The sequence below is a fragment of the Musca autumnalis genome, unplaced genomic scaffold (assembly GCF_047663935.1).
Source record: "Musca autumnalis isolate F117 unplaced genomic scaffold, ASM4766393v1 scaffold_1, whole genome shotgun sequence".
Classification (NCBI taxonomy): domain Eukaryota; kingdom Metazoa; phylum Arthropoda; class Insecta; order Diptera; family Muscidae; genus Musca; species Musca autumnalis.
This window is the reverse complement of record NW_027411644.1, coordinates 72869667-72891672: the sequence shown is the minus strand read 5'-3', so window position 1 is coordinate 72891672 and position 22006 is coordinate 72869667. Positions and strand designations below refer to the sequence as shown.

Sequence of the window (22006 nt, the reverse complement as noted above, 5' to 3'; positions counted from 1 at the left end):
AGAAGAAGAAAAGAATTTTATGTTTCATTTTGGCATTGCTACCATTTCTTCGTCCCTTTACTTTTCTGGTTGTTTTCTCTTTAACCACTTTTACCATTAAAAAAGTAATAGGCCGTTTACATATAACCGGGTTAACCCAGTGGGTCTGGGTTTCAAATGTCATTTCCATTGTGTATACTTCAAATAAATCCTCATAAAGAAGGTTAACCCTGCAAAAAACTATAATATAAACGCCGTATAAAGGAACAAAGCTAACATGAACGTGTTCATTGTAGGTCTGTTCCTTTACGTGCAAGAATCTCCAAGTTTTACCACTTTTTGCTCGAAAAGTGTTCGATACTTGAAGAAAGCTACTTTTACCATTTTTTTAAAGTAATGGAACCGACAATGTGTTCCTTTACATATCCAATGGTAAAAGCTGATGCCGGTGCACAGTGGATGCGCCCATATGACAAAACTCAAAAACTTGATGTCTGTGTATAACAGTTTTATGAATGTCAATTTGAAAACATGACTCATAATGTTTTGTCAAATTATAACTGTATCTTGTTTTTCAAGCACCAAAAAAACATATTTACTTTCTTGTTAATAGTGCTGTGTGAATAAACCAAATAAAGCGTATTTACAAAAAACTGATATCATAATCAATATAAACATTAAAAAGGATGTTGTTACTGAAGGTATAAGTATATTTTCTGTATAAATACATGAGTGTATAGTGGTCCTAGTGTTCATAATAATTTGAGCCAAAATATTGTCAAATTAAATATTTTTTTGTATTTCGATTAAATGTCCATAAACATTTAACTACTTGTGCCATTCATATCCGCGGCCATATTTGTACTAATTTTTAACTTTCGGTGTCTACATATTAGTTAAGGCGAGAACAGAATCAATCGTCGCTTGCTTTGCTTGCTTCCCAAATGTCAATTATAAAGGAATTCCAGAGTCTCCTAAAGGAGAACGCAGGCGGATTTGCAAAGAGGCTCGGGTATTCCTTTATAATTTGACATTTGGGCAAGCAAGCAAGCGACGATTGATTCTGTTCTGGCCTTTACCGCTTCACCTTATGCATTGCATCATGGATACGATTATTTTGACATTTCACCCAGATTGTTTGCAAGTTTTGCATTTTTCCGGTCCGTTTGAATAAATTTCTATAGCAAAGACAATTTTGACAGTGTGATATTTTCCTAGCAAAGCAGACTATAGTAGATATAACAAAATTTTCCTTTATTAATTTATTATGTACGTCATAATTAAAGTATCACTTCAATCATTACTGCTAGTATAGCGTACGACGTAGAGAAATATGTTTAAATTCGTTTCACTTGGCAATGCCATTTGACAGCTGTCACTTTGCTGTCATATATTTTATCTGGCAACGCCGTTGTACCTAACCTTCCTTTTTACCATAATTTCTGTGCGGTGTACACGTGTTTTCCGATATGGCACCCGTCGAAAAAGCTAAGAAAACCGATAAATCGGGCAAGAAAGTTGCTAAACATCCCTTGAACACTTACCTCCATGGCGGTGTTTTGCGTTACTCCAAGAGCCAGGTAATAATCCTTGAAATATCCTCGAAAAAATGATTCCTTGCTTCTCCTTTGATGGTGCTGCCGACGGAAACGCGCTGTGATATGCGTTGGTGTATGTGGTGCGTGTGTGTGTGAAACAAAGCATAGAATGTGGAAAAAATAGTAATTTACCCCCACGAAAAGTGATGCTAATGAAAAAATATTGAAAATAAATTTTGGAAAAAATTGTTGTTTGTAAACATTAATTGCGATCGAACTTGCTTACCATGCGGATAATTGAATGATTTCTTTGCAAAATGTAAACTGTATTTGCAAAATAAAAAGTGAATATTTTGTGAAATAGAAGAAGCATCCATCGTGTATGTTCACCAAGAAGTATAAGTTAGAATCTACCTTTTATGGTTTTCTTTAAATATTTTCCAATTGTTGCTTTGTTTCCAACAATCAGCATCTTCACCATATTTGTTTTGTTTACATCTTTGGGTATTGTTTGTTTATTTTGAAGTTATTACAGTGACTCTAATTGTGTCTCCTCTTTATTCTATTTGCAGATGTACAAACGCCGTGCTCAATGGCGTTTGAAGGGAACCAAGCGTCCAGTCGTCAAGACCTTGAAGAAGGACATCAAGAAAGTCAAGAAAATCGGTGGTCCCAAGAACGGTGGTGAACGTACCGTCTACGCTCAAAAGCCCAAGGCTAACTATCCCACCAAGCGTTTCGTCAAGAAGCGCCCAGCCAAGAATGTCTTCAGCAAGCACCAACGTAAGGTACGCTCCAACCTTAAGCCCGGCACCGTCCTCATCTTGTTGGCCGGTCGTCACCAAGGCAAACGTGTTGTTTTGTTGAAGTCTTTGAGCTCCGGTCTCTTGTTGGTCACCGGTCCTTTCTGCCTTAACTCCTGCCCATTGCGTCGCGTTTCTCAACGTTATGTTATCGGCACCTCTACCCGCATCGACTTGGGTGACTACAAAGTTCCCGAAAATTTGGATGATGCCTACTTCCGCCGCTTGAAGCTCAACAAGCAAAAGAAATCCGCTGAAGGTGATATCTTCGCCACCAAGAAGGAACGTTTCGTCCCCAACGAACAACGCAAGAAGGATCAAAAGGAAGTCGATACTGTTGTCCTCAAGGCTATCAAGGCTCATGCCGATGGTAAATTTGTCGCCAAATACTTGAAGAGCATGTTCGCATTGCACTCTTCTCAATATCCTCACCGCATGAGATTCTAAATGTTTTAGATTTAGAATATCAGTTAAATAAGTGGAGGTAGTAGAGCGGAGTTGAAAAGAAAAGTTGATTCTTTTTTATTGTAATTTTACCAAGTAAAAAATAAAATGGACAAAAAAATCTGTTTTGTAAAATGAAGACAATTTACAAAATCACTAAAAAATCTAAAATTGTGTTTTTTTTTTATTTGGAATAATACTTCAGGATGGGGTTTAAATTGTTGACCTTAATTCAAATAATTGCTGCTTAAAAAGCTCGGAGATCGATATACTTTCAAGGAATTTCAAAAAAAAATATAAGGACTTGTTGAATGTACCGACAGAAAACACCCTCAGCTTGTAGTAGAGAAGAACGTGGATTTCGGACTTTTGTGAGGGAAGTACCAGATGAGATGGGCCCAGCCTTTAGGCTATCGAGGGCGTATCCTCTTTGATACGATCAACCATTTAATTTTTTTTTTTCAGCAGGCCTATCACGATGACCTTTATGATGTTTTCTATCCATAGAAGACCTCTATGAGGTCTATATATAGAAGACCTATGAGGTCTATATATAAGACCTATGAGGTCTTCTGTCTATAGAAGATCTTTACGAGGTTTTCTATCTACCGAAGACTTACGAGGTCTTCTATTTCAATTTCAATTTCAATTTCTGTTTATTGCGTATAATATACAAAATTATTAACATTTAACATTGGGGGGGAAGAGTTTAGAAATACATAATTTCTGTTCTACTTTAATATTTTTTTGTGGTTTTTGTAATATGGTTTATATAATACTTTTGATCGATGTTTTTGGGAAAATGCAAAAAAACCCAATGAACTAATTTACGTTAAGTGTTAAAATTACGATGAAACTATGTCATTGATATGAATGTGTTGAGACAATTGGCATCTTTCTCTGAAATTTTTCGTCAGGATGTTGATTCTATCCTGCACCAAATCGAAACCACTCAGGGTATGTAGTCTTCTTGTTGAATACAGCCAGGGTAGGTTGAATATCATCTTAAGTATCTTGTTTTGTGAAACTTGTAGTCTTTTTATATGACAACTTGCGGAAGATGCCCACACAGGTGCGCAATAGAACATAATAGGTTGAAAAACTGCTTTGAAAATTATAATCTTGTTCTCCAGACTTAGTTCTGATTTCCTGTTTATTAAAGGGTACATAACCCTGGTGATTTTATTGAGTTTGTCTACAATGTATGGAATGTGATATTTAAAATTCAATCTTTTGTCCAGTATAGTGCCGAGGTATTTAACATTTTCTTTCCAATCAATGCTGTAGTTGTTGAATAGTATTGGCCGTTGAGGCACAAAACATGATTTGCGCCTTCTTGTAAAAAAAATTGCCTCCGTTTTCTCATGATTTTGTAGAATTTTCCATTTGTGAAAGTAAGAGCTCAGCTCATTTAAGCCATGTTCCAATTTATTTAATATATTAGACGCATACACGTCTGAACATAGTATAGAGGTATCGTCTGCAAACATAAATGTAATGCATCCAGACAGTGATGGAATGTCAGAAGTATAAATATTATACAAAATAGGCGATAGACATGATCCTTGGGGACATCCCGCGTTGGTATAAACTTCCTTGGAAAAGGAAGAACCAATGAACACTTTGAATGATCTTTTGTAAAGAAAGTTTTGTATCATTCTAATAAGATGTATGGGGAAATTAAGTTTTTTCATTTTGTATATTAGACCGTTATGCCAAACTGAGTCAAAGGCTGCTTTAATGTCTAATAAAACCATACCAGTGGATTTTCCCTCACTGAAATTTTTGGAAACCAATTTTTTAATTTTTAATAGTGGTTGTGCTGTGTTATGTTCTTTCCTGAATCCGAACTGCTGGGGAGGAAGTATATTATTAATGTTTATAAAATCCAAAATCTTTTCTTTTATAATCGTTTCCAGTATCTTGCTTAGAGATGATAATAGACTAATCGGTCTATAGGAAGCTGGATTATCGGGAGACTTATTAGGTTTAAGCAACGGAATTGTTTTTGAACATTTCCACTCCAAAGGGAAGAATGAATGTTTAAGGCAGGAATTTAAAATATTCATAAGATAAATTTTTCCCTTTTTTGGCAATTGTTTCAAACATTTGTTATTTATACAATCTAAACCTGGTGATTTTCTGTCCTTCAATTTCCTTAATAAGGCATTAGTGTGATTAATATTTATCAGGATGCTATCATCGACATCCGCATTCAAGGATTGTAATTCAAGCATGGTTGCATTAATCTCAGTAATAGTTGTATGATCACTTAGATGATTTGACATGTTATGAATGTTTTGAAAATGCGCAGCAATTATTTCACATTTATCCAGCTGTGAATAGTAGAAATTATTGTTTTGGGATAAAGTTGGTATATTTTGTGTTTTCCTCTTCAAAATTTTTGAAATTTTCCATAGTGGTTTGGATGAAGTGTCTATTTCAGATAGTGTTTTATTCCAAGACTTATTTCTGAATGCCATTAATTCACGATTTATTTGTTTGTTCAGGCGATTCATATGGAGCCGATCACTAACGTCTCTGAACCTTTTAAAGTTCCTTTTATAAACATTTCGGTGTTGTATTAATATTTTTATATAATTTGGTATAGTGCTTTTTGGTATACTGCTTATACTTTTAGGAGTACTGTAGTCTACGGCTTCTTTTATTACATTTGTAAATGTACAAACCATTGTATCAATCTGATTTGTATCATGACATAATATGGGTTCTCCAGATGTTAAAAGATTGTTGTTAATAAAATTTTTAAATCTGGACCAGTTAGTTTTGCTATAATTATAGTGGACATTGTTCGAAATTCGAACATTTATATCTACTTCACAGATAACTGGGAGGTGATCGGAGCTAAGATCATTTATAGCTTTTATCGAAACCACATTTTGGGAAATGTTTGTTAAAAATACATCTAGATTTGAAGGGCATCTCCTCGAATCTGCTGGAATGTATGTCGAGTTTTGTGGAAAAACAATTTGTAAATTATTATGCTGGAGTTTATCATAAAGTAAATTTCCCCAAGCATTATTTCTTGTGCACCCCCAATATGAATGCCTGCAATTGAAATCTCCTCCTAATATAAATTTGTTTGAAGGGTCGGTTAACTTACGAACATCTGACGAAAACCGATTTCTAGTATCAGCATTAGCACGTCCTCCTGGAAAATAGCAGGAATATGCATAAAAATATTCATCGCCTGTATATATTTTCAATCCTATATTTTCAATAATAGCAGTATTTATCGGTGATATTAGTTGGTGACGAATGTTTTTCCTGATTATAATTGCGACTCCGCCTCCTCTGCCATATGCTCGGTCTTTTCGGTAGACGTGGTAGCTTCTATTTTTTAAAGATGTATTGGTATTTAGCCATGTTTCGTTTAACATGCAAATATCGATGTTGTGTTTTTCTAAAAAGAGAAGTAATTCTTCTTTTTTATTTCGGATGCCTCTGGCATTCCATATCATTATTTTTAAATTTGTTGTGCTCATTTTAAAAACTTGAAAGCAAGAAAGAGTGCTTTCATAGACCCGCTCTAAAAGAAAAGGTGCTTCTATAGACCCTTTCTAAAAAAGGGTGCTTCTATAGACCATTTCTAAAAAAAGGGTGCTTCTATAGACCCTTTCTAAATGAAATGGTGCTTCTATACGGTTCCAGCATAAGAAGGATCATACTGAACATGTTTAAAGGCCAAGAATACGCTTCGTCATTGCAAATTTTCAATATTATTATTTTTTATTTGGTATAGATTATTGGCCTTGACTTACACATACGCACTGTTTAATATGAATTGGCTTCTATGTGGTGAGCCATACATCATTGGCCGAATTATTGTACCAGAGGTTCTCACAATATTCCTAAGCACGATGCTGCTTGATCTTTAAATAGTGACTGGACGATTTTCCTTACAAAGCGCACCCATTTTACAATTGGTTTAATTTTCGTATCGTTGGGTCTGGTCTTCAGTACCTAGTGCCACAGCATCATGATAGGCTTTAAAGTTTTGGATATGACCTTTCAAAAACGGACTAATAATGGACCTATACTAAGCTTCCATTCGTCGCTTCCGATCTTAGAAACTTCGGCTGATAAACTGTCTGCTTCGACTGAATAATTAGGCAGTCAGCCTATCCCTTCTGGCTTATTTATAAAAATTCCAAACATTGTACGCCTACGAATAAATTGCTTAAAAGATTCAGTACGATTATATAGATAAATATAGAATATTTCAGCGAACCAGATTTTAAATATGTTACAGAAAAAAAAACATCTCAAGTCGTCTATGATTAGATTATAGAGCAACAAAAATACGCATTTTTTATTTGCTGTTGTTCGATGGGTTGTTCCATTTACCTCTTGCAAAACTTAAGTTTTATTATGCTCTCTCTCTTTAGTCGACCCTAAATCAGTTAAGACTTTTTAAGATCTCATTTGTGTTGAGGACGGGGTTTTTTCAATATTGAGGAATTGCTTTCTTTGGTTTGCTTTGTTGTTAAGTTTTTTTTTATTTGTGATAGCAACAACATAGATGGGTTCAAATCTATATAAAATAAAAAATAAATTGTTTGGACTAGGCTAAAGAAATACCTTGATCTTAAAATAACCAATTGAAAATATTTAAGGTACATTTGGATCTTAACTAAAAAAACTATATCAAATAAAACTTTGTTACCTAGCATAAAATTACAATAGTTAATATGTCGATCGATTGAAATTCAAATATGAGATGTATAAGATAGGTTTTGACTTGATCTTCTGGCAATGGAGTTTTAGTTCACATTCGCTGAGTGATGAAAAATAGGCAACACTTTAACAATGGCAAGAAGGTTTTTTTCAAATTTCCATTTTTCGTATAAATATTCTGTTTCGCATCCCTCCAATTCCCAGCTGTGTAGGTGGTGTGTGTGGTTTCCCCAGTCTCCTTACTCCAAACCCAAAGCATACTTAAACTTCCTGCGACCTTGTATATACCACATAGTTTCATGATATGATCTTGGCAATACCTCCGGCACTTGTTCCGAAGCCGAAAAGGTGTAATAGAAAACATTCGAGGTCAATTGATCACCTGTAACGGAATCAATGATGTCAGCCACGGTCATGATTTGTAGATAATTTACTTCCGTATAAACAACATAGGCAGTCATTTTTATGAAGGAATTAACACTGACCGGCTTTTCAAAACTTATATCACAAATATGTTCCATTTTAGGTTTGGCCGTTTTGCAATAGATATTGGCACAAACCCAGCTAATTTCGGAGGCATTACGCATTAAAAATCCACCAAATACCTTATTGTGGGCATTGCGATTTTCGGGGAAAGATGCTATGGTGTTTGTGACAAACGATTCCGACATCCAACGACAATTTGGCGGCAGCACTCGTAAATTCAATTCCATGGTGGCTTGGGGAGTTGTTCTCTTAAACAGTTCATACATAAGCGACTGTTCATAATCATTGGGTTCAGCTTTAAAAATTGAAGAGGCCTGCAGCAATTGGCGTCGTTGTTTACGCATAGTACCACCATCCAATATCTTTTTCTCCTCCTCGGTGGCAGGTTTGATGGAATTAACGGGTGCCGGGCCTGTATTCGTGGCATTACGAGCAGCCATAAGGAACAATGCCTTGGTGATTTTATGCCACACCCCATTTTCCATTTGTTCCAACCACACAACAATTTCCATCGAGCTTTTACCCACCCATGAAACATGACCCGAGAGGCGGATATCTTCAGTGGCTTTTGTTCTAAAATTGGTAAATGTTATCTTGTCCACCAATATGGTAACAAACGTATAGGGTAGAGGAACTCCTTCTGGAAGATTGTTAAGCTTAACATGTTGGTGACATACCCAAACGGCAAACATATCCATGTCTTCCATTAAACGACCCAAACGAACATGGCCTAAGAATGCCACATATCTATCTTGCAGTACCTTGTCGGAGGATAATGGCAGGATTGCCGAAGTAAAGGAATCTTGCATAGAACGTGGCTCCAAGTCTGATGCTTTTGGTTCATATTTCAGTAAATGATCACGATGCTTTGGAATGGGTGAGTAACCAGCCTCTAAACCCAAACGTGCCATTATTTCATCTTTAACTGGAATATATAAGAGAGACATCTATTAAGTAAAAAACATCTAACAGATAATTTTTAAGACAGCTAATCTTCAACTTGGACTAGGGGGACTTCTCTCATATCAATGAGTGTAACCCGATTTATATTAGCTGAATGATATGGGACCTACTGTTTATCGGCGAGTCCGAACGGCGTGTCTTAAGACACCACTCTTGTTGAGAAGTTTCACATGCCTGAAATACTCAGGAAATGTTGCCAACATTACTGAGAAGTATTTTGCCACCATTAAAACTTTTTGATGTTGCCTGGTCGGGGAATCGAACCCACGACCTTCAGCGTGCACGGCGGGTGCGCATGCCATTGCACTACGGTGGCACCCTTGTCCCTTCTGGGACGTTCGTGGAACAATTATTGTAATCTTCAACTTGAAACTTGACCTTCAATTTTACAATGTGCATCGGATCATTACTCGAGTAATGATCATACGAACACAGTATTTTCAATTCTTATTCAACCTACCCTCTGCCATTGTTCCAGCATAAGCAGGATCATCCTTAACATGTTTAAGGCCAACATTACGTTTCGTCAATCTGAAACATTAATGCAAATTCAATATCATTATTTTATTTGGCATAGATTTATGGGCCTTGACTTCTTGACTTACACATACGCACTGTTGGTTTTTGGTAAAATAAATTGATTTCTATGTGGTGACAAAGAGCCATATATCATTGGACGAATTATTGTCCCAGAGGTTCTCACAATATTCCTTAACATGATGCTCCTTGAAATAGTGACTGGATGATTTGATTTTCGTTACAAAGTGCACCCCTTTCACAGTCGTCCAATTTTTCTTATCGCTTGATGTTTAACAGATTCGCTTCACACTTCACTTATTTGTTTTTCTTTATCCGTGACGTAATTATTCTTTTCTGCACATAAACAAAAAATTGGCGAATAGGGTTACCAACTTCGATTTATTTTCCATCACCCATTCTTCGATGAGAAAGCGGCCAAAAATGCCTATGAATGGGAAATCAATCCCACGGCAGCGGGTTCTTTCGTACTGGATTGACCCGAAAACGTAGTGTTTCGACCAACGACTGCCAACCCAGCATCAAACCTATGCTTATACGTAGCTGTCTATGCAATAACAATGACAACGAGTCAAAGATAAATAACGCGACGGCGGGATCTTCGATATCGGATGTACATACATATGCTTTTTGTATCGTTTTGTATCTGTGTTAGGAGTAGCATATCCCGGAATATCTGCTCCGGATTCTTTTGGCCCGTGCAGGGACGGAAAATCCAGGACAAATTTTGTTTTTGCTCAATTTGTCACATCCGCAATAGATGTCGGTAGTGGGTGCATCTCAGGGCCTTTTCTGGCAAAGTTGCTGCATGTTGCGTGAACACAGTCTACAGTTCCTGTTCCAATCCCCGAAAATGCATCCTTTTTACAATTTCATAGCAATGGACTCCGAGCATGATACAATGATACAAGGTAACCTCACGTTCACAGCTCACAGAGTTGTATTCGCTTTGCCGTCCCTTCATTGACAAAATGATTTTGACAAACTTTGTATGTATGTATAGCTCTGTTCCAGAACTAAAAAGTTTTTACAATTTTTACCACTTTTACACATTTTGCGTTCCCGTACACAAAATTTATATGAAAATCGTTTACGACTTTTACAACTTTTACGACTTTTACCACTTTATAAAGTACGGGAACAGGCCATATACAGTGAGTGTCAAAAATATTCGGTTTTCAATTTCACCCATAATAACACCTCAGTATTTTAGAAGCCCATGCCCAATATCCAAAAAACCAAATACTTAAAAAAATGTTGGTCCTGTGGCAATTAAAAAGTGCATGTAACATGGATCCATGGCAACCCTATAAGCGAGAATAACAAAGAAAACGTTGTTAACCCTGTTTTCTATGCGTCAAAAATATTCGGTTTTTGTAACTTTTGTTAAATATTTTGTCAAAAAACAGATCATTATCGAACTTTTTCTGCAATATTATTATACATTTTAATAATTGCGAATAGAATCTTTGTTTCTGTGTGCAAAAATATTATATTTTATAGCAAATTATTAAAATTTAGCGCTAAGGAAAAACGCTATCCCAGAAAAGAGAAAACTGGTCATATTTTATATAAAAACAGCAGAAATAAAAGGAAATTTTGCTTATTCTTGAATATTTAGTCGAATATAGTTGAAATAAAGAGCAAAAGTCACGAAAATATAGAAATAATCGATTTCGTGAAACGCAGAAGCCTGCCAAAACCAAGAACTGCGAGGAAAGGTAGAGGAATCTCCTGAAAAATTACGGCTAAACCGCCTTTAATTTTCTTAAATTAGTCACCGAGTCGTAAATGACTTTCAGAAGATAGAAAATATACACTTACATTACAAAAAATCGTAAGGATAAAGCCTTTCATGGCCTTGTAACACATCATAAGTCATTGATAAATACATGTCTCCTAGAAGCTCCTTTGTACTTTTTGTGTTGGAGTATACAGAAAGGCCGGAAACTTTGTGGTATACTGATTTTCCTGTTTAGAGATTCAAAACTAACTCCATTACACCAAGTTTCTGATGTACATCAAGTTTTGAAGGTACATCAAGGCGAAACTTGAACTAGATTTTTGGTTACGTAAATAAGCCGATGGTGTGTGATGTGTTACAAGGCTATGAAAGGCTTTATCCTTATGATTTTTTTGTAATGTAAGTGCATATTTTCGATCTTCTGAAAGTCATTTAGGACTCAGTGACCAATTTCAAGAAAATTATGGGCAGATTAGCCGTAATTTCTTAAGAGATTCCTCTACCTTCCCTCCCAGTTCTTGGTTTTGGCTGGCTGCTGTGTTTCACTAAATCGATTATTTCTATATTTTCATGACTTTTGCACATTTTTTCAACCATATTCGACTAATTATTCAAAAATAAGCAAAATTTCCTTTTATTTCTGCTGTTTTTATAATGAAATATGACCAGTTTTCTCTTTGCTGGGATAGCGTTTTTGCTTAGCGCTAAATTTTGATAATTTGCTATAAAATATAATATTTTTGCACACAGAAACAAAGATTCTATTCGCAATTATTAAAATGTATAATAATATTGCAGAAAAAGTTCGATAATGATCTGTTTTTTGACAAAATATTTAACAAAAGTTACAAAAACCGAATATTTTTGACGCATAGAAAACAGGGTTAACAACGTTTTCTTTGTTATTCTCGCTTATAGGGTTGCCATGGATCCATGTTACATGCACTTTTTAATTGCCACAGGACCAACATTTTTTTAAGTATTTGGTTTTTTGGATATTGGGCATGGGCTTCTAAAATACTGAGGTGTTATTATTGGTGAAATTGAAAACCGAATATTTTTGACACTCACTGTATGTTAAAATATACAGAGTCAAAAGAAAGTTTACACCTCACAAAACGTTGTTAATAGCATAAATACACCGGTATAATGATATAATAAATATAAAACAGAAATACATTTTTTTATGTGTGTAGTGGTGAATAAAAATCCAGAAAATATTAGGTCTTGTACAAGCTTAATTATGAAATAAATGAAGATTGATAAAATAACCCAAAATTTTAAGAGTCAAAAGAAAGTTTACACTCTTGCCAAAAGTAAGACATTTTTTAATTCTTTAGCTTGGCATGCCTTTATTTTGGCTTTTTAGCTTATTTTGATTCTATTCGAGTGTCTAAATAAATCCACCAGTATTTTGGTGAAATCCAGAGATAATACCCCATTGGACCCGAATTTCAGCTTTTGGGCAATTTTGGTACAAAATGTGGCTTTATTGAACATTCTTTTGGATTTTTCGGTAAGTACACATTGGATTAGAGGTCTAGAGACTACAATTAGTGATCCTAGATGCATGGGAGTAAAACATAGCAATATGTTATACATAAATATGGGCGAAGCCTTCATATACCTGCCCAAATGTCAGATCCCCCTTTGATATAAGCCCCATTTCAGTTCCCTTAGATCTGTAATCTCGTGTCAATATGAGTATATGATATTGTTCTTGTATCCTCGAACCCATACAAACTATTTCTTTGAAGTCCGCTTCTGTCAGGCACCCGATGAACATATGTATATAGGACACTCCATCAAGTTTGATTTTGTATACAACATCACCGTTAACAGCTTCGTTCACATTTTCGACAGTTATGGCATATTTTGCGACCAAATATGTTTCATATTGTTTCGAACGCATGGTTGTATTTGACAGCTCAAGGACGGTTTTTTGAAATGAGATTACCTTCTTATTCTGCCATGGACTCCGAGGTAAGATCGAAGAAATAGTGGATTTCATAAATCGGAAGAATATCATGCTCAAAAACTACGGCAGCTTACATCGCTGTGATCGTTACAACGTATTGAGGAAGGTTAGCACCAGAAGTGGAGGTGGCGGATTAGCTTTCCCATTGCACCAGTCTGTTCAATACAGACCTATCTCGCCTGAGCATGGCTCTAATGCGGCAATAGGCCCAGGTCAGGCAATGTGCGCTTGCTGAGAGCAAGTGAGCGAAAACTTCAATGTAAGATGCATTGAAATGTATGCTCACTTGCTCTCAGCAAGCGCACATTGCCTGACCTGGCAATAGGCACACAACAACACCAAATTGAACAAACACTGTAGTTAGTTCATGGTTTTTCAATCAGTGAGTGGGGAGATACATAAGTTCTCTTTGCTTGCTCGCGAGTATTCTCAGCTGTCGTGGTTTTGCAAAGCAAAGACTCGCTCAGAGAGACTAATGCATAAAATATTTTGAGCACCACCGCTCTAATGCATGGATAGGCAATGTGCGCTTACTGAGAGCATTTCAATGCATTTTAAATTGAAGTTTTCGCTCACTAGCTCTCAGTAAGCGCACATTGCCTGACCTGGCTCTAATGCATTGATGACCAAAAACAAACATTTGCAGATTATACATAAATTGCGCTTGTGTGAGTATAAAGTGGGGTACACACGAACAGTTTTGACTGTCAGTTTTGCTTAAATAATCGGTTGCTTGCCAGTGTGACCGTTCACTTTTGTCAGTCATCAGGCAACCACAAAATATTTTGTGGTTGTTGGACTGTTTGACAGTTATCGATAATTCCGAAAAATCGACAGTCAAAACTGATCGGGGTACCGCTTAAACCAGTAAGGAAGGATCAAAATCGGGCGGGGCCGACTATATAATACCCTACACCACTGTGAATATGTAAATTATATATGGGATCTAAATCCAAATCAGAACATATTTATATATAATTTTTCACATTTATTTGTAGACCAAATTGCGTCACATAGTCCAAATTTCATCAAAATTTGACGTACAGTGAATAACAGTCAAAAGTATCCACTTCAGTTTCTTTCATTAAAACTGCGATTGCTAAGTCCCGGTCCACACTAGAGTGATTTCATTGAAAAAATTGCATGAAATTATGCGTCTCTAGATCGAACTCCACCGTAGAGTAAAATCATAAAATTGCTGTAGTGGGGAATTCGATTTAAGAACACCTAATTTCATGACATTTTTTAATGAAATTCGCGATAGTGTGGACCGGGACTAAGAATTGGTTAATGATAGCGATTTCATTCCTTTTTATATTTTTACCTTAGTGTCTTGACTTAAATACATACACATAGCCCAGAAAGTCTGCGTTCACCTTACTACTTTTCAAAAATGATGCTAAAACTTTAATAAATAGGTAAATGAGATCAGTTTTTCTTTCATAAATATGTTATTGGCACTCTTTACTACCAGAATAAAAAGAAAAATTCCTGAAAATATATTATTATTACGAAGATAACGGTAAAAAAGTGTTACAACTGCTAAATTAGAGCCCCAAAAAGTCTGCGTTCACTTTGTATGTTGCAATAATACCGTTAATTTTCTTGAAGTTTTCTCCCATTTTTAATCAATATTGTCACAACTGGTCATTCTGTGAGGTCGCTTGTATACTTAACTTAAAGTTATTTCAAGAACGGAAAACAAGGGCAAAGAAATTGGCATCGATAAAAGGAAAATTCTAGATAAATTATGGAAAAAGCTATCGAAATATTGGCGAAACTGTAGGTAGAACATATTAGTCCAACATAGAGTGATAATTAACTATAAACAAACCAGAATTTTTACGTCAAAACCCAGATCTGGGCATTATATAGGAGCCAAAACCTTACAGTCTCAGCAGTATGCTTTGAAACGTTATGTTGTTGCAACCAAAATTTCGTAGTTCTTCTGCATTTTGGTTCAAATTGCGCTTCATGATGTTTAGGTAACCATACTTGTCCATTGTCGATTCAATAAATACAAGTTGGCCCACTCCAGAAGCTGCTACACACCCCAAACCAAAACAGCACCCTCGCCAGTTTTTACAGTGTAAAACAAGATTTTGTTTTTTCAAGCGCTGTTCGAGCTTTCTCCAAACAGTTTGAAGTTTTCGGCTTTCGGCCGAAAATATGACTTGATTCCGGAATACTTGGAGGCTTGTTTATGTATTCATTAGCAAATTCAATATGCTTCTGCCTGTTCACTAGTGATATGTACGGTTTTCGCCGTGCGACTATACCATGATATATAGCTTTATGCAGTATTTTTCTGGCGGTTTGTGCACAAATACTTTTTTTGGATGCCATTTCCACATTTTCAACAATTTTTGAAGTAATTATCGGACTGTTTGTTTTAACTATATTAGTTATGTTACGCTCCTCCCGTTCTGATAATATTTTTGGCCGTCCAAAACTGAGCTTTGACCGTCCAGATCTGGGCATTGACTTCAAAATTCCGATTTTTTTATAGTTAATTATCACTCTATGTATAGACTAACATGTTCTACCTACAGTTTCGCCAATATTTCGATAGCTTTTTCCATTATTTACCTAGAATTTTCCTTTTATCGATGCCAATTTCTTTGTCCTTGTTTTCCATTCTTGAAATATTTTACTTTTTTAAGTTAAGTGTGTAAACGACCTCACAGAATGACCAGTTGTGACAATATTGATTAAAAATGGGAGAATCTGCAAAAAAAATCAAAAAAATTAACGGTATTATTGCAACATACAAAGTGAACGCAGACTTTTTGGGGCTCTAATTTAGCAGTTGTAACACTTTTTTACCGTTATCTTCGTAATAATATATTTTCAGGAATGTTTCTTTTTATTCTGGTAGTAAAGAGTGCCAATAACATATTTATGAAAGAAAAACTGATCTCATTTACCTATTTATTAAAGTTTTAGCATAGTTTTTGAAAAGTAGTAAGGTGAACGCAGACTTTCTGGGCTATGTGTATAATAAAATAAAATTAAAGAAATTCAGGTAAATTTAGATAAAAAATAAAAGCTTCGTTCCCGTACTTTTTAATGGTAAAACTCGTAAAAGAGAGAACTGCAAAAAATTCGTTCTCACACACAAGTTTTTTGAAATACAGTATGCAAAATTCATATTCGTACACACCTAAAAAATGAATAAAATCATTATTAATTCCATATTTTATGTGCCAATATGAAATAATTTATAGAAATTACCATAACGAAGATAGATTTAAGAATAACAAAACCAATTTTTAAGTTAATCCGTCATTTGGGTATAGATGGCGCCTGTGTGGGTGGCAAAGTTCGTATTCGTACACCTTTCAGCACTAAAAATTTGGAGTTTTTAAGGATTTTCAAAGCAAAATTCCGCAAATTTTTGTTCTTTTCTTCTTTTTGAACGCCTCTGCTATAGAAATATGTAAAAATAATGGTAATTTTATTAAAAATTTTGCACGAATAAAAAGTCGGACGAATATTTGAAATACTTAAGAGAAATGTGCTAGATATGAATAACTATTGCATTTTATTCTAGAATTTTTGACGAAAATAGCTAATAACAGTCCTTCTGTAACAATATTCGAGGTCTAATATGAAAATAAATGTTGTCAGCGTTTGGAAATGCAAAGAAACGTAATCCGGGCTTTGGTAAAGTAAACACATTTTTGGTTTTTAGTTGGTGAAAATCGCAAGTTTCGTTTTATATTTGACATTAAATGTATTGAAGTTTTAGAATACGGTTTCGAAAATCATTTTATGTCAAGACAAAATTACGATGAATAATAAATTTTTAAGGAAGAAAATTTCCCCGAAAATAATGCATTTTTTCAAAAGGTTATCCCACGTTCTTTCCTGGACAATTTACTTCATTCTTTTGACATTTTTGTACTCATTTTGGATCATTCGGTAAAGAAATATAATTTTCAAGAAGTAAAAACCATTATTTTCGCAATTTTGGCAGCCATAACCCTCGTTCATAGTAACCGTAGAATTTCAGTCGTACGCAGACAGTATGGCAACTTCTACAGTTTCATTTTTCTTCATAATTCCTCACAGTTTTCGACATAAAATGATTTTGGAAACCGTATTCTAAAACTTCAATACATTTTATGTCAAATATAAAACGAAACTTTTTACCAAGTGGAAACCAAAAATGTGTTTACTTTACCTAAGCTCGGATTACGTTTCTTTGCATTTCCAAACGTTGACAGGTCTAATATGAAAAACCTCGAATATTGTTACAGAAGGACTGCTATTAGCTATTTTCGTCCAAAATTTGGGAATAAATTGCAATAGGTAATCATATCTAGAACATTTTTTTAAGTATTCCAAATATTCGTCCGACTTTTTATTCATGCAACATTTTTAATAATATTATGGTTATTTTTACATATTTCTATAGCAAAGGCATTCCGAAAGAAGAAAAGAACAATTATTTGCGGTATTTTGCTTTGAAAATCCTTAAAAACTCCAAATATATAGTACTTATAGGTGTACGAATACGAACTTTGCCATCCACACAGGCGCCATCTATACCTAAATGACGGAATAAATTAAAAATTTGTTTTGTTATTCTTAAATCTTTCTTCGTTATGGTAATTCCTATCAACTATTTCATATTTGCACATAAAATATGGAATTAATAACGATTTTATTAATTTTCTAGGGGTGTACGAATATGAACTTTGCATACTGTATGTAGTTCGGGAACGGAAAAATGGAAAATACGTAAAAAAAACTGGGACAAATGTCAAAGTCGGCGTATCAGCCAATGAGACGTCGGCAACCATGTTACTATTTTTTACTTGCCCAAATTTGTCGTGTTTTTAAAGAGAGCGTCATTCAGCGCCATTTTTGTTTAAAGAGAAGTGAACATTTTACAACTTTTTTGTGTACGGGAATTCTTTTTCGAGTAAAATCTGTAAAAGTCGTAAAAATTGTAAAAACTTTTTAGTTCTGGAACACAGCTCAAAATGGTTAAACATCGATTTCTACCTCACAGTGAAAAGTATGCACTCTAAAAGTTTCATGAAACAAAAAGGATTTTTTAGGGTATCAGCCATTGGTATGACATCCTTTGTTATCGTTTACAGCTTTTAGCCTTTTTGGCAAAAAATTAACTAAATTTTCGGTGCACGATATCTGAATTTTCCCCATCCTTCCTGCAAGGCATTTTTCAGGGTTCCTATATTTTAGATGTTACGATTTTTTATATTAGTCTCCAAAATACTCCATAAATTATCTATAGGATTCAAATCCGGGGATCGGGGAGGTGTTTGAATCACTTTTGGACAGTTACATAGCATCCATTTTGGAAAAATATGTGATTTGTGCTCGGGCTCATACTATAGCTCTGTTCCAGAACTAAAAAGTTTTTACAATTTTTACCACTTTTACACATTTTGCGTTCCCGTACACCAAATTTGTATGAAAATCGTTTACGACTTTTACAACTCTTACGACTTTTACCACTTTATAAAGTACGGGAACAGGCCATATATTGATAAAATTGGAATGTTGTCCCAAATCCCATTTTTTGAGCGCCTAAAAAATTCAGATATCGTCACCGAAAATTTAGTTAAATTTTTCCCAAAAAGGCTAAAAGCTTTAAAGGATAACAAAGGATGTCATACCAAGGGCTTAAACCCTAAAAAATCCTTTTGTTTCATGAAACTTTTAGAGCGGATACTTTTCCCTGTGAGGTAGAAATCGATGTTGTTTAACCATTTTTATTTTTTTATCTAAATTTACCTGAAATTCTTTAATTTTATTTTATTATATTAAGTTAAGACACTAATGTAAAAATATAAAAAGGAATGAAATCGCTATCATTAACCAATTCTTAGCAATCGCAGTTTTAATGAAAGGAACTGAAGTGGATACTTTGGACTGTGATTCACTGTATACACATTATTGTTTCTCGTTACTCTTTTGAAGGAATGATGTCGGCAGCGGCGGTTTGTTTTTGTTTTGTTTTGTAGGGATCTCTAAAGCAACTGCTTATAAAATGTATCCACGGAGTGCATTTTTCATAACTCCGTGTGGACTGCATCAAAGGGTGTAGTGAAATCATAACTCCACATGCACAACTTCCAAAATTTTTTGCTGGGAGACACCACACTATTAATATGAGATCAGTTTACAACCTTTACTACTTTTGCCGGTTTTACAATTTTCAGAATTAAAGGAACTTACCAAATAATTTTTTTGCAATTTTCATCTTTCTTGTGATTTTTTTTTGTTCAATCTTTACAATTTTATGTCAGCATGCACAAATGAGACGTGTCGCCACACCCTTATAATGTGGAGCGCTTTTTATTAAGTCTCCAATGGTCATTTCTCAAACAAAAACAGCTGATATTCATAATCAAAACATTTTGCCAATTCCTTTTTAAACTCATTCTAAACTTAAAATTTCCATTTGTTTTAATCTCGAATTTATTCGGGAATAGAAAATAAGTTTGTGAAATTTCTTCCGAAAGACAAATGATTTCCGTTTAAGATTGGCAAGATCGGAACTTAATTAAAGATAGAGGAAAAAAGCAGGGAATGGTATAGAACGTTTCTTTGAAAATAGTTTCTAACATTTGTTCTTTTTTAATATTTTTTCCGATATAAAGAAACAGTTGTCATCATAGTAAAAATGTGTAGATTATTGCAGGTTCTGGAACAGGCATTTTGTTAACACAAAGTATTTGCATTTCTTTTCAACCTACCCCTCCTCTCTCATTGCTCCCGCATAGGAAGAATCATTCTGACCATGTCTAAGGCCAACATTACGCTTGGAATATTGGAACGTTGTCCGGGCCACTTATCCCGTTTGTGGCTTGCAACAAGACGATCGATCTCTTTATTAAGTTGTGGGATTCTGGGATCAGCTGGATTTGCTGTCCGAATCTCATCTCTTTTGGTTGCTAGTTTAGACGCTTCTGTTGGGAAAGTTGGTCTTATTTGTGGGATACGTCCACGAAGTCCTTTAATTATCTTTGCCAGGCCTAAATCCATTCAAGATGTTGCTTTTTTCTCTTCGTTTTAAAAAACATAACCTAAATATAGACCCCAAATCTATTTTCTTTTCATCATAAAAAATGGAGGGGAAAATGTGACTGTTTTCATTAGCTTGTTTTTTTTTTTTTGTTATATAAATGTCTTAGTTTAGGTATTATTTGTAACATCTAACTAAACTACTTGCTAAAAAGAGTTATTTGTTGTTGTTAATTATTGATTTGATTTCATTGTCATTTGATTCCTCCCTTTATCGCGTGGGATGGATAATCGTCTGATGATCAGAAATATGAATACGATGTTTGTGAATGAATGATTTAAGTGATTGTTGTTGTTACTCTTGTTAACGAGATCGAATAGTAATACTAGAAATCGGAATGTCAAGAAATAAATCTATTCGACCCCTTTGTTTTCAAATGTTTTTTACTAGGGTGGGTTAAAACCCAGATCCTAAACACCTCCTCCTTTCTCATCCGGGCTTGGGACCGGCAATGGCGGAGTTACAAACATTTGTTTGCTGTAATAAAATTACGTTTTGATTTGTTTGTAAATAAAATTTACATTTTGGTTTGTTTGTAATGAAAATTACAGTTTAAATAAAATTTACATTTTGGTTTGTTTGTAATGAATATTACAGTTTGTTTTTGTAAAGAAAATTAAAGTTTGTTTTTGTAAAGAAAATGACAGTTTGTTTTTGTAATGAAAATTTAAAATTTTTCTAAATAAGTTATAATATAAAAATAATAAAATTATATTAATAAATAAATGAATAAATTTAATAAATATAATATTAAAAGTAAGCTACAATAATTATTTGTGGAAATTCTCTTCTAGCCAATATATTTTGTTATCAACGTATTCTCTAATTTTTACTACAAGGTCCTGTCTAGCTTTTATGTAGAGCAAATTTTCTAAGGTTGGAGTAGTATGGAGTTTTGTTCTCCAATTTTGAAAAAAAGTCTCTATTACGAAATGTGTTGACAAATTCGATAGAGAAAAATTACCATTATCTTCCAAATAATGAACTATAGATCTTAAGGATCTATCAAAGTGACAGTCGCATATGTCTGGGTAATCATATGTGAGTGTTTGAAGAAATTGTTGAGAATAGTTATTTTCTCTTGTAGATTATAATTTGCATCGTTTGCAAACAATTCTATAAGAGGCTTAATATTTCGAAGAAATTCTTTTGTGACACTATGGTTTCTGCCTGCTCTTAGCGTATTGTAATTACTATATATAGCTAGGTAATGCTCAAATTTGAATGTTTCAACAGAATACCGAAATCCTTTATTAGACAACTTTTCTTTTACCCAGGAATCAGTATTTGGATCAAGCCTTAACAACTCAAAGTTGGTGGAAATACCATCGATAAAGATTTTACCATGAAAGAATGCCTTTGTAAATGATACCATCCAATGAATTGGATCAATTACAAAGGAACATACACATTCAGGGGCAAATTCAATAAATCTACTATAATAGTGTTACGGAATTAGATTTAACTAATGTCCGTGTAGACGTTGTTTTATTCCCCCAATACGATTTGTACCAAACAAAACAGGGTTCGTTTTAGATTACGTTTCTACAATGCTTTATTTACTTTATTACACTTATTCGGAACCGACTTTAATTACTAAGCACACAGCAAGTCTCTAGTTAGCACGCAGCTATTCTTTAACCGATCTGTTCAGTTCAACGCTTAAAACACAACTCAACTCGTCATTCCCAGTTCCCCTGTATTTATACCCCAAAGTCTCCCTGTTCTAGAGTCCTCTAGAACACATATGGCAACACCTCGAATCTGTGCAGC

At 34.6% G+C, this 22006-nt stretch overlaps 2 protein-coding genes across 2 annotated transcripts; one reads left to right on the top strand and one right to left on the bottom strand.

Moving 5' to 3' along the window:
- Positions 1–1362: 1362 nt before the first annotated feature.
- Positions 1363–2935, top strand: RpL6 (ribosomal protein L6). The gene is made up of 2 exons (XM_073981501.1): positions 1363–1559; positions 2090–2935. Exons 1-2 carry the CDS (start codon positions 1449–1451, stop codon positions 2765–2767), a joined length of 789 nt encoding a protein of 262 aa, XP_073837602.1. The 5' UTR covers positions 1363–1448; the 3' UTR covers positions 2768–2935.
- Positions 2936–7259: 4324 nt separating this feature from the next.
- LOC141401329 (acyl-coenzyme A thioesterase 9, mitochondrial-like) lies at positions 7260–10066 on the bottom strand. The gene is made up of 4 exons (XM_073981479.1): positions 9876–10066; positions 9517–9784; positions 9372–9442; positions 7260–8873 (listed from the first exon to the last, which is right to left on the bottom strand). Exons 2-4 carry the CDS (start codon positions 9627–9629, stop codon positions 7702–7704), a joined length of 1356 nt encoding a protein of 451 aa, XP_073837580.1. The 5' UTR covers positions 9630–9784; positions 9876–10066; the 3' UTR covers positions 7260–7701.
- Between the last annotated feature and the right edge of the window lie 11940 nt (positions 10067–22006).